The sequence below is a fragment of the Biomphalaria glabrata genome, chromosome 1, assembly GCF_947242115.1.
Source record: "Biomphalaria glabrata chromosome 1, xgBioGlab47.1, whole genome shotgun sequence".
Taxonomy (NCBI): domain Eukaryota; kingdom Metazoa; phylum Mollusca; class Gastropoda; family Planorbidae; genus Biomphalaria; species Biomphalaria glabrata.
In genome coordinates, this window is record NC_074711.1 from 6,195,365 (window position 1) to 6,208,079 (window position 12,715).

Below are 12,715 nucleotides of genomic sequence, written 5' to 3' on the forward strand. Positions count from 1 at the left end.
GGGCAGGTTAAACCCCCAAATTGAAATGCCAACAAATCTGTCACTATTTAATAAGTGTCTTTATGTTTGGATGGATCATTTAATGATGAAAAAAAATATTTAAAAAAAAAACTTACAAAAGTGACATTTTTCACAAAAATAGGGTAAAATAGTAAAAACAAAAAGGAAAAAAAATACATGAACACACATGTCAAGATATTTTAGTATCTATTAAATATTTTCAAATGAAATTTGCAGTGTCTGTATTATTTAATTCCAATCACATTGATCTACAATTATTATAATCATAGGGAATAGTTGTAGAAAATGGTGTATTTTTATGAAAAAAAAATGCTTGCATATTTGATTTTAAAAAAATACATTTTTTACTTTCAGAAAAGAAAATGGTAGCCGTTGCATTAGAGCTTTGAAAGGTCTTAAATATCATGATGTCGGATTTTCAATATCTTTTCTAGTTTACGAGATCTAAACGGGACGGACGGACGGACATTCCACACAAAACTAATAGTAATAACGCCTTTTCACCTTTCGGGGACCGCTAAAAATCTGAATTATATTTCTGGATTACATATTAATGATATTTGGTTCCAGTGTTGCTTCCGATTATTAGCCTACATTCTAGCCCAAACCTCTCACTGGACGACAGGGGGGGGGCAGAAGGAAGGGTTTCATTTTGTCTATGGCAGGGGTCTCAAACACGTGGCCCTTGGGCCACGCTATTTTGTGTGGCCCGCGGCCACGTCCGCGAATTCAAAAAAAAAAAAAATTAGATAAAATTTACAATGACCACATATTAGCCGTAAAATGATTTACAACTGCACAAATCAGTAAATGAGGTAGTTTCACTGTCGCCTAATGACCGCTTAGGCTCTCAGCAGAAGCTGGGTGAATGGTGGCCTGATTCTAACCGCTGGCCGCTATACCGCCGCTCCGACCGAACAGGCCACCGTTATACCGCCGCTCCGACCGAACAGGCCACCGTTATACCGCCGCTCCGACCGAACAGGCCACCGTTATACCGCCGCTCCGACCGAACAGGCCACCGTTATACCGCCGCTCCGACCGAACAGGCCACCGTTATACCGCCGCTCCGACCGAACAGGCCACCGTTATACCGCCGCTCCGACCGAACAGGCCACCGTTATACCGCCGCTCCGACCGAACAGGCCACCGTTATACCGCCGCTCCGACCGAACAGGCCACCGTTATACCGCCGCTCCGACCGAACAGGCCACCGTTATACCGCCGCTCCGACCGATCAGGCCATTGGAAGATGGGGAGGGATGGGGTACATGTATCAGGCGGGCGGCTAGAACAGTGTATATGTGTGTTGTGCTTGTCGATTAAAGATACATATAACATTCTTGTTTCTGCTTTGTCATCAGGTTTGTCAGATGAGGAGTAGATGTCATTGTTTACTCAACTTTACTGTAGTAGTGGAGTAGCCCTAAAAAATGTCATCGTCGTCCAAAAAGCAAAAGATTGCGGATAAAAAAAAAAGGTTGTTCCAGGAGAAGTGGGAAAATTTATATTTTGTCACACAAGTGGGCGAGAAACTCCGCTGTATGATTTGCTTGCAGTGCTCAAGGAATACAACGTACATAGACATTATGAAACATTGCATCGAAAACAGTAGGCCTATGTTGGATTGTCCGGCAAACTGCGCGAGGAAAAAGTCCATCACTTGAAAGCATCTTTCAGCAATAAAGAAACTTGTTTGCACGCATCAACACTGCAAGCGTTTTTGTTAGCGAGATGAAAGCAAAGGCATCACGACCATTCACTGAAGGTCAGTTTGTAAAAGAGTGTATGCTACAGGCGTGTGAAATTATCTGCCCCGAGAAAAAGAAGCTCTTCGAAGGCATAGTTTGTCTCCGAACACAGTTGCAAGCAGGATCACCGAGTCAGCGACAAATGTTCAACAGCAACTGATTGCCGCTGCAAAAGACTTTGTAGCATATTCCATTGCACAGGACGAGTCTACTGGTGTAACAGACAGCGCATACTGTGCCGTATTCATTCGTGGGGTCGACGAAAACTTGAACATTGTTGAAGAGTTATTGGACTTACTACCCATGAAAGGAACGACGACTGGACGCGACGTGTTTCAAGAACTGGAAGCTTGTATTGACAGGCGTGGGTTACCGTGGGAAAAACTTGTTTCAGTGGCTACGGACGGTGCACCAGCAATGTGTTCAGAGAAGATTGGTGTTGGATTAATGGTAGAGAAACGGAATCAGCTCAGCTTGGTGGGACCTTTTGCAGCCATACACTGCACCGAGAAGCACTCTGTGGCAAAAGTCTACAAATGAAGAACGTGATGGATGTTGTCGTGAAGACGGTGAACTTCATACGTGCACGGGTCGTCAACCACAGACAGTTTGTGTCATTTCTAGCTGATTTAGAAACGGAATACGGAGAGTTGCTTTATCATACGGAAGTCAGATGATTGAGTCGTGGAAAAGTGCTGCAGAGATTTTTTGAACTGAGACAGGAAATAGCATTGTTCATGACAATGAAAGACAGAGACATACCTCAGCTCAGTGACCTAATGTTCTTGTCGGATCTTGCTTTTCTTACTGACATCACGCAACATCTCAATGCACTTAATTCACAACTACAGGGCACAAAGCAGATGATTACCGTGATGTTTGACCGCATCAAATCATTCAGATGCAAGCTGACTTTGTGGGCCACTCAGCTGGCAGATGGAAACCTGGCTCATTTCTCTTTTCTACAGAGCATTACGGTTGAACCACAGCGCCTGAAAGACTACGTAGATATCTTCTCCAGACTACTTGAAGATTTTGAACACCGCTTTCAGCAATTTACTGCTCTCGAACCACAGTTTTTCCTTGTTGCCACTCCGTTCGCAGTTGATGTGAAAAACGTTCCAGAAAAAGTCCAGATGAAACTACTTGACCTGCAGTGTGACACTGTTCTGAAGCAAAAATACGCTGATGTTGGCGTTCCAGATTTCTACCTGTTTCTTCCCAGAGAGAAGTTTCCAAACTTATTCTGCGCAGCTGCTAGAATTCTAGCGATGTTTTGGAGTACGTACGTTTGTGAACAGTTTTTCTCCAGAATGAAGATCAACAAAACAGCATTACGATCAAGACTGACTGATGAGCATCTGAGAGCAACCTTGCGGCTTGCCACTACACGCGACTTCAGGCCTAACGTCGATGGTCTGGTCTCTGCCAAACGCTCTCAGTTGAGTGGACAGAAACATGAGTGACGAGCCATCTGCAGTAGGCCTAGTAATTTTTTTTTTTTTTTGAGAACTACAGTTTCTGCTTTTTATTAATGACAGAGACAACGTCAACTTATTTTAGTAAACTAAACTGCCCGTGAATGTAATAAACTACAGTAAATGTAATTAATAATTATAAAAATTTTATTTTAGCATTTAACTGCAGTGACAGTAGTGTTTTTAAATTTAATGAAAAAACATTCTCTTTTTGTGGTGCGGCCCGCTGACTGATTATTACTTTCCACTGTGGCTCACGTGCTGATATGAGTTTGAGACCCCTGGTCTATGGTTTCAACATTTGAAGATATCATCATAAATAAATGTGAGGAAAAAAAAAAGGGGGGGGGGAGGAGATTGAGTATAAAAAAAAAATTCGTCATATTTTTTTTTAATGTTACTAAATTTGTATTATAAACATTTTTCTCTGTTAATTAAACAGTAGATATCTAGATCTTTATAGATTTATTGATTTTTTTTTATAGATCTAGATCTAAATAAATTAATAGAGTCGAGTTTTCTTTCGTTGTAAAACGTAATTTGATTCAGTGATTCAGATTTTTTTAACATTAAACAAAATGATATTTGTTTTTAGAGTTACCAATATGGCGCGCATTGTATCTATGAATTCTATGTCTACAGAAGTTCATGCACTCAAATTTTAGATAAGATCTCGTATGGCCTTTCATTCACCTTAATATTCTTAAAATTAAATTGATATAGATAGATCTATTAAGCCCTACAACATAAAATACATGGTTGATCTTCATCAAGAAACTCTGAAATGGACAGAAAGGTAAACTAAAATTAAACTGAAACTGCAAACACTTACAAACTTTAACTTACACTTACTCACTTACACTACAGTTACAGTCTTACACTTACACTGTTTACTGTTACACTTACAGACAGGTCACAGTGAGTTACAGTCACTTACAGTTTACAAACTTTACAGTGCCTTACTCAAGTTACTGTGGCTTTCACTTACTGACTTACACTGTGACTGATCATAAATCATACACTGACTACTGACTCATACTACTCATAGTAATCATACTTAACTGTAATTAACTGTATAAAATTTACAAGTGACTGAATAACTGATGACAGAGTCAGATTAGTCGACTGAGACTTGGTTGAGACAAGTCACAATCACAATGAGAGTGAATTAGATCTAATTAGCTAGCTAATTTAGGTACTTCGATAAACTGACCTAGATCCATTTTTTTTTTCTCCCAAAAAATGGCTGAAAAGTGTGTCAGCACATTTTACCCTTTTTTTAGGGGTGGTCATTTCCATCAAAGTTTTAGCATATTGTATTTGATTTGAGGACTAATTATGATTACTTTTTGTAAACATAATTCTTCTTCTTCATCGTTCTCATTGTTATGTTGGAGTGTTCATATGACTAAACCAATACATGAGATGAACTGCGCAGTGGTTTCCAAATCAGGGAGCTCTCCATATAGTTTTCTTTCTATTGGGGTGATTTGGGGCCAATGTCTTATACAGGCCTCTTGGTAGAGAGAGCAGTTTTGGAGGACGTGGTCGGCATTTTCTGGTGATACTCCACATGGGCAGATTTCACTGGTTCCAATTTTGAGCTTCCGGAACATGTGTTGTCGCATTCTGTTGTGTCCGGTCCTGAGTCGAAAGATTAGACGTTGGTCTTGTCGGGATAGCTTATAGTAAGCATCATCTTTCTTGTGATTTGGATGGGAGCTCGTCCATTTCTCATTTATTTTATCTACAATTAATTTCTTCATTTCTTCTGGATAGAGTGCAGAGTTTACTTGTGAGTTTGTTCTCCCACTCTTGGCGAGTGTGTCAGCCTTCTCATTTCCTGCTAGTTGTATGTGAGCTGGTATCCATTGAATAACAGTTTTTTTGCTGTTGTGGTTGAGCTTTGTGAGTGCTGTTCTGAGGTTTTTAATATAAGGGGAATCAGAGTTTTGCAGGCTTTGGAGGGTTGTTTTTGCGTCTGTTAGAAAGACAATCTGACTGTGAGGGGAACTTGGATGATTTGCTAGCATGGTAGCAGCTAGTGCTAGTGCTTCCCTTTCTGCTCTGTGACTGTCAGAGAGCTCTCCAGTTGCAAAGGATTTTTCTAGTTTTCCTCCATCTGGCCATTCGATAAGTATTCCAGCTCCTCCATTTGTGGTGGCTTTATGGGATGAGCCATCCGTGTAAACTCTGATCCACTGATTGCTAGGGTAATTGGTATGTAGAAAACAGTTCACTATTTCCTTGAGCTCTGTTGGTCTGTAATCAGATTTTCTTTTTATGTTTTCAATATGGTCCCTTATAGTAGGAAGAGGGCTTTCGTCCCAGGGTGGAGATTCATTATAGTGTATCGAGGATTCCAGAGTAATTTTTTCAAGTTGGTGTTTCTTTTTTAGGTTTAGAGATTCCTGTATGAAATTGGTCCTTTTGAGACGGTTTTTTGTGCCAGTTTTGTGGATTTTTGTTCTGAGTGGGTGCCTCTCCAAGGTTTCCAATTTAGTGAATTGGGAAAGGATTTTTATTTCTCTTCTTTCATCCAGAGAGATCAGGGCAGCGGTTTCCTCCATAGCTCTTATGGGTGTTGTTTTGATTGCTCCTGTCATTATCCTTAGACCAATATTTTGAACCTTGTCTATTTTTCTTAGGTTGGTTTGGGCTGCTGAGCCCCATGCTGTGGCACCATATTCTAGTACAGGTCTTACATAACTGGTATAGGTCTTTTTCAGGATGTTGTGATTAGCTCCCCAATCTGTGCCAGCTAATTTTTTCAAGAGGGATAGTCTCTGGATGCCTTTACTCTGTGTTTTATCTATTTGGTTTTTCCAGGTTGGTCTCGGGTCATAGGTGACTCCAAGATAAGTAGGGCTGTCATTTTTTTCTAAAGCTTCCTTATCTAATGTTAATTTTATTGTTTGTTGTTTTGTTGACAGTGAGAATATGGTATATGTTGTCTTTTTTTGTGTTAATGTACATGCCCCAGTCTTTGGACCAATTATTGAGTTTATCAAGAGCATCTTGTAATCGAAATTTCGATGTTCCTACATATTCTTCTGTGCTAATTAAGGCAAGGTCATCTGCATACATGCTGCTCTTAACTTTTTTGGGTAGGTTTTGATTTAGATCGTTTATGAATATTAGGAAAAGTGTTGGGGATAGGACTCCTCCTTGGGGGACACCATTTTTTATACCCACTGTGTGGCTTCTTTGTCCTTAAATGCAAACTAAGGCTTTTCTATTATTTAGGTATTCCTTTATCCAGTTGTACATTCTGTGGGATATGTGATGCTGGATTAGCTTGAGCAAGAGACCTTGTTCCCAGACTTTGTCAAATGCTTTTTCTAAGTCAACCCACACAATTGTTGTTGGTTTCTTTTCTTGAAAGGCGTCTTCTATTTCTTGTGTGATGAAGGCAATTTGATCTTCTGTTGATCTGTGTCACAACAACAGATGGTATGATGTGTGTTGTGGTGCCGGGGATTTTACTTGAATTCAATAGTTAACAAAAATGACGATCTAGAATCACAATTGACGATTCTTTGATAAAACAAAACTCTGGAACTTTATTAAATACAACGTAAGTACAGTTTATGTACAAATTACAAATCAATGAGCATGGAACATATTACAAAGGCTTTTCAAACAGAGCTCTTAGAAACGTGACTGACTACAAGGACATTATTTATTCGACTGACTTTACTTTCTTACTACCGCCAATTCTCTGGCGCTAACCCTTTTCAAAAATGTCTTTGTTTAAATTCAAATCAACCAATAGATTTTAAACATACTAATTACGTCCCTTGGGTAAATCCTGACTTGAATGTCAAGTGTCTAAATTTGAGGATTAAATCCCGAGACTCATGTCGAGGGCTTATATTTCTTTCAAAAGTGAAATGTACAAACAATTCCATAATGTAATCTGTGACATATTACCCCCCCCCCCTCCATTTAGCATTTGTATGGTAATAGAAATGCTCATATGTATTAAAATTATTTAAATATACACAAAATACCATACATGAAATTATAGAAAAATGGTTGAGGTAACATATGACAAAATAAAGTCAACTTGGAGATAAAAAAAATGTAAATGCAGTGAATAAAATTATTGATGACTTTGAACACCTGTTTCACTATTCAAGTGGTTATGAAAATGAGACAATGCTTGTCATGAACAATATCAAAAGTTGTACAAAGCATAATACTTGGATAAATTAAAAATCTTGAATTGAATAGGTTATGAAGCTTCATGATGATATTAAAATATGACATAACTCATTTGGTTAGTGCTAATGTGAAAATGTGTACATGGAAAAAATAATTGTGATAGTACATGACAATCTTCTGAGAAAATAATACTCAATGTGATCAATCTTCTGAATAATAATACTCAATGTGATATAAATCTCAACATGTGTGAAGCAATGAAAAATTCCAATTGTCTGTCATGTATCTGTACTATTATAATAGGATATATGCAATAATATTCGACCTGAAATAAAATACCTGAAATAAAATGCTCATGATTTAAAAAATTAAAATGTCTGATGCATGTCATATGCAAAGATGCTGAAACATAATAAACGAAGTATCTTGAATGAATGACCTTCCTCAGTGGGTTGCTTGGTGCTGAAATAAATACAACATCTGATATAGAACTCCTGTGGAAAAAATGAGTAGACAAATTAATTGATTAAGTACAACTGAATACTGTTCTTCCTTGACGAGTATGAATGATAATGGATCAAGTGGCACTAAATATGCTATAGTACATATGTAGAGTAGAAATGTAAAGTTCGGAACCCTTCTGAATTGCCGACATGGATGTGCATGTGCGTTTTCTAAACTTGAAGAAAAGGTCTTTCAGTTTATGAAGCTGTTGACTCCATGTCATAATGATCTCACAGATAATGTCTGATTGAACCGCGTTTGAGTTTGGTGAAAATAAGAACTGTCCGAAACCAAAACTCAATTTTCTGGTTGATGAACTTTGACGCTGTAGAACAATGGTAGCAGAATGCTTTGCATTGGAATGTTCAATAGAGCAATGACTGAACATGTCTGAGTTCAATCGGTCAATACAGCAATGTTGAAGAAGTTCATTTGTTCCTTTCTGAAGAAAAGTTGCCCTTTGAGTGGACGGATGAAACTTGGTGTTGTCAATGTTGTTGCTCTCTGAGTTGCTTTCAAATTGCAGTACTGGAAATGTCTCAGAAACACTGGTAAAGAAATCTGCATGGTCTGTAAACACTTTAGTGTCTTTCACTGTTTGTAGTGTTATGTCATCCAGAGTGATGACCTTTGGAATGTCAATTTGATTTGCTGCTGCTATGTCATCCAGAGTGATGACCTTGGGAATGTCATTGTTATTTGATGTCGGTAATGAAACATCTATCTCAGGAATGGGTGTTGATGATGTTTCTTCTTCTTCCTCAGGAATAGTTGCTAAGCTTGTAAAATTATCAACTTCTGCTTTGATGTCTTCATTATCTGTTTCATGGTAATGTTCAAACATATGAACATGAAATACTTTGGTTGACTTGTTGACATTGATTTCATAAAGCAGGTTGGAAATCTTTCTGGTGATGGTAAATGGACCTTGCCATTTGTAAAACAGTTTGTTACTGAAATCTGGTAACAGTAAATTGACTTGATCTCCTTGAGCAAAATATCTTGATTTCATGTGTTCATGTAATATTCTTTGACTTTCAATGTTCTTGGTTGTAATGGCTTCTTTAGTTGACTCACATTCTTTCAAATGAGGAATTTTTGTATAAATTTTAGAGTCAAGTTGAACTGTTTTCCTTTTGTCTGTTATAGCCAAAATTGATTGAAGATAAGTTTCTTTAATTTCTGCTTCTGGTTCTTGAGGCTTGTCTTGATTGTAGCAAGAATTTTCAATGAATACCATAGTATTGGTAGATAATGATGCAGATGCAGTCTTGTTCAAGTCTTGATGCATGAAGTCATCATGTGTGAAATATGACTTGTCTTGATGGACTTCAGTTTGGCCAGTTAGAGTTCTTGTATCATTGTTAGAGACTCTGGGCATGTCGTCTTGTTCTTCAAAGTTCAACAATGGACATTCGGGAATTGGAGGTGGACTTATGATCGGTAGGGATGGGCTTGATGTAACTGGGGGTGTCCATGTTGAGTGTTCTTGATTGTTGCTGGCTACTGGACTAGTAAATGGTTCTGTTGCATTCTGCATAACTTGAGTAACTGAGGTAGCTATGTGATTATTTTGGCTAACTTGTTCAGGTGCCAAATGTTCTTGTTGTCTGGACATGGATCTTGTCATTACTGCCAAACATTTTTGACCTTGCTCTATGGCATTTGTACATTCAGTAAGTTCTTGAGGAGTGCATTCTTTAACTCCTTCTATGTTTCCAATGATTAGGTCCACTGGTAGATTGGGTGTTACTAATGCTTTTGTTTGACCACTGAAGAATGGTGTAGTAACATAAATGATGGCTTCAGGTAACTTGCTGACAGTTCCGTTGAATGCAGTGACTTGGACGTGGTTGCCTGTGAAACGGTTTGCGTGTACGAAGCGTTCATGTACTAATGTGGACGTGCTTCCGGTGTCACGAAGAACTTCCACCTTCTTGTCTCCTACAAAGCCTGGATAAAATTTGAGACCATTGGACTTTGCAATGACTGTCATAGTTGAGTGCTCATTGTAATAGCTTCTGTTATATGGGCTTCTGTTTGGCATATATTGTGGTCTGGAGTCCTGTGAATGACTTCTGTAGCGAGGTTTGTTATCTGGTTTATTGTTTCCAGGTGCTTTGTTGAGATTGTATTGCTCTCTATTGCTGTATCTTTGAGTTGGTGATGTGGGTCTATCAAAATTTTGATTTTTTGAGACTGACTGTTTTTTCCAACATTCATGAGTTTGGTGACCCTTTTTATGACAATATGAACATTCTGTGGTTCTGCTGCGGCATTGAGACGTGAAATGCCCTAGTTTATGACATTTGTTGCATTTGATTTTGTCATCTGACTTATATCTTGCATTTTTGTCTTGAGCAAAACAGACAAAATTTTCTTCAACAGATGGTCTGACTGACTTGTTTGGATATGCTGCTTTATACTGTCTGATGATCTTGGTTAATGTCTGGATATCAGTAGGATTTCTCTCTATAATGTAGGATTGAATATCTTCTGAGTGAGCATGGGTGATGTTGTCGATAATAATATGTTGACGAAGAGCTTGGTAACTTTCTTCTATTTTTGCCATGGATACCCATCTATCAAACCACATTGACATATTAGCTACAAAAATTTGAGGATCATCATTTTGCTGTGGCCTTTCATTATAGAATTTCTTTCTATAGTTGGCTGAAGTTGCTCCGTATTGGCGCAGTAGAGCTTCCTTGATATCAGAGTAAGTGCTGCGTTCATTGATTGACAGTTGTGAGCAAATGTTGACAGCTTTGCCAGTCAAGAGGGTAAGGAGTGAGCTCGACCAATGTGCTTCAGGTAGACCGGATGTTGTAGCTATTTCTTCAAATCTTATGAGATACGAGTCCATATTGTCAATGTTTTCGTTGAAAGCCGATATTTTGTTCATTAATCTGTATTTGTCAAACATATTTGATTGACCTTGAATTGGAATGCTTTCTTTATTTTCTTTAATTTGTTTTTCGAATTCCATTTTTTCTTTTTCATGTTGCCTTTGTTTCTCGGCTTCTTGCCTTTGTTTCTCTGCGTCTTGCAATTTTTTTTCTTCTAATTGCATGCGTTTTTCAGAATCTTGCCTTTGTTTTTCAGCTTCTTGCCTTTGTTTTTCAGATTCTTGCCTTTGTTTTTCAGCTTCTTGCCTTTGTTTTTCAGCTTCTTGCTCTTGATATTCTTTCTCTTCTTGTTTCTCTGCCCACTGGTCTGGCTTTGAAATTTGCTTTTCTTTGGCAAATTCTATTAATTCGAAGAATCGTTGTGTTCTAGAACTGGAAGCCATATTTAATTTTTTGTTGTTAGTTTCTTGTATTGGAGCAAAAAGTTCAATATCTGGATTTTGGCTTTATCTCAGATATAATAATAATATAGTGACAAAGTTCATGAAGCCTCAATTTGCTAATAAATTCTTGACAGTAGACTTGTAGTTACTGGAGTCGTATGATTGATATATAGATCTATTGAGCCGATGTACTTTTTACTGGTTTAACAGTTGGTTAAATCTGGTCTTCTGTTTACTTTGTGCTGCACAAATGATTATTTACTGGTCTTCTTTGTAATGCCAGTTATTTGATTTACTGGTCTTTTATATTGCCAGTTATTTGCTTTACTGGTCTTTTAATATTGCCAGTTATTTGTATATTGGTCTTATTCCTTCTGCCAATTACATATAATAATAGTTTTCGTGAGTTAGACGTAACTCTAACGAAAATCTTTATAAAAGAATTATCGATAACCAACTGACCTGTTAAACACAGAAATTCTGTCCTCCGTTAAATAAGAATGAAGTTCCTTTGAAGAGTTTAGAAATAGGTCCTAGATCTTGAATAAATTTCGTTAAAAGTTGTCCATAAACTTTTATTAGTCGGAGAGTGCCAAATATGTCACAACAACAGATGGTATGATGTGTGTTGTGGTGCCGGGGATTTTACTTGAATTCAATAGTTAACAAAAATGACGATCTAGAATCACAATTGACGATTCTTTGATAAAACAAAACTCTGGAACTTTATTAAATACAACGTAAGTACAGTTTATGTACAAATTACAAATCAATGAGCATGGAACATATTACAAAGGCTTTTCAAACAGAGCTCTTAGAAACGTGACTGACTACAAGGACATTATTTATTCGACTGACTTTACTTTCTTACTACCGCCAATTCTCTGGCGCTAACCCTTTTCAAAAATGTCTTTGTTTAAATTCAAATCAACCAATAGATTTTAAACATACTAATTACGTCCCTTGGGTAAATCCTGACTTGAATGTCAAGTGTCTAAATTTGAGGATTAAATCCCGAGACTCATGTCGAGGGCTTATATTTCTTTCAAAAGTGAAATGTACAAACAATTCCATAATGTAATCTGTGACAATCTGCCTTTTCTAAAGCCAGCCTGGGCTTCAGTGAGTAGGTTATTTGACTCAAGGATCCATGTCAGCCTTCTATTTATCACTCTTTCCATCAGTTTGCAGGTACAGCTAGTGAGGCTGATGGGACGGTAGCTATCCAGTTTATTTCTTGGCTTGCCGTGCTTTAGTATAGGGATCATAATGGCTTTTTTCCAGATGTTTGGAATTCTGCCAGATTTCCAGCTAGCATTGAATAATTGTAGCAGTTTTCTTTTGGCTTGAGGACCCAAGTGAAGAAGCATGTCATTTGATATTTTGTCTGGGCCCGGGGCTTGTTTTGGTTTGAGGACTTTTAGGGATTCATCTAGTTCCTTCATTTTAAGATTAGTGGTCATTCCCAAGGAGTAAGCTGGATTGTTTTCTTTAAATTTATC

The 12,715-nt window shown here is 37.8% G+C and overlaps 1 protein-coding gene across 2 annotated transcripts in view; it reads left to right on the plus strand.

Annotated features, from left to right (window-relative positions):
• The first annotated feature begins 3,833 nt into the window (after positions 1–3,833).
• LOC106061617 (nuclear pore complex protein Nup107-like) overlaps positions 3,834–12,715 on the plus strand; it is a 29,503-nt gene continuing 20,621 nt past the window's right edge. For both annotated transcript variants that reach the window (XM_056018644.1, XM_056018643.1), the window contains exon 1: positions 3,834–4,046. In XM_056018644.1, coding sequence (XP_055874619.1) covers positions 4,035–4,046 — 12 coding nt within the window. In that variant the 5' untranslated portion in view covers positions 3,834–4,034. The remainder of the gene's footprint in view (positions 4,047–12,715) is intronic.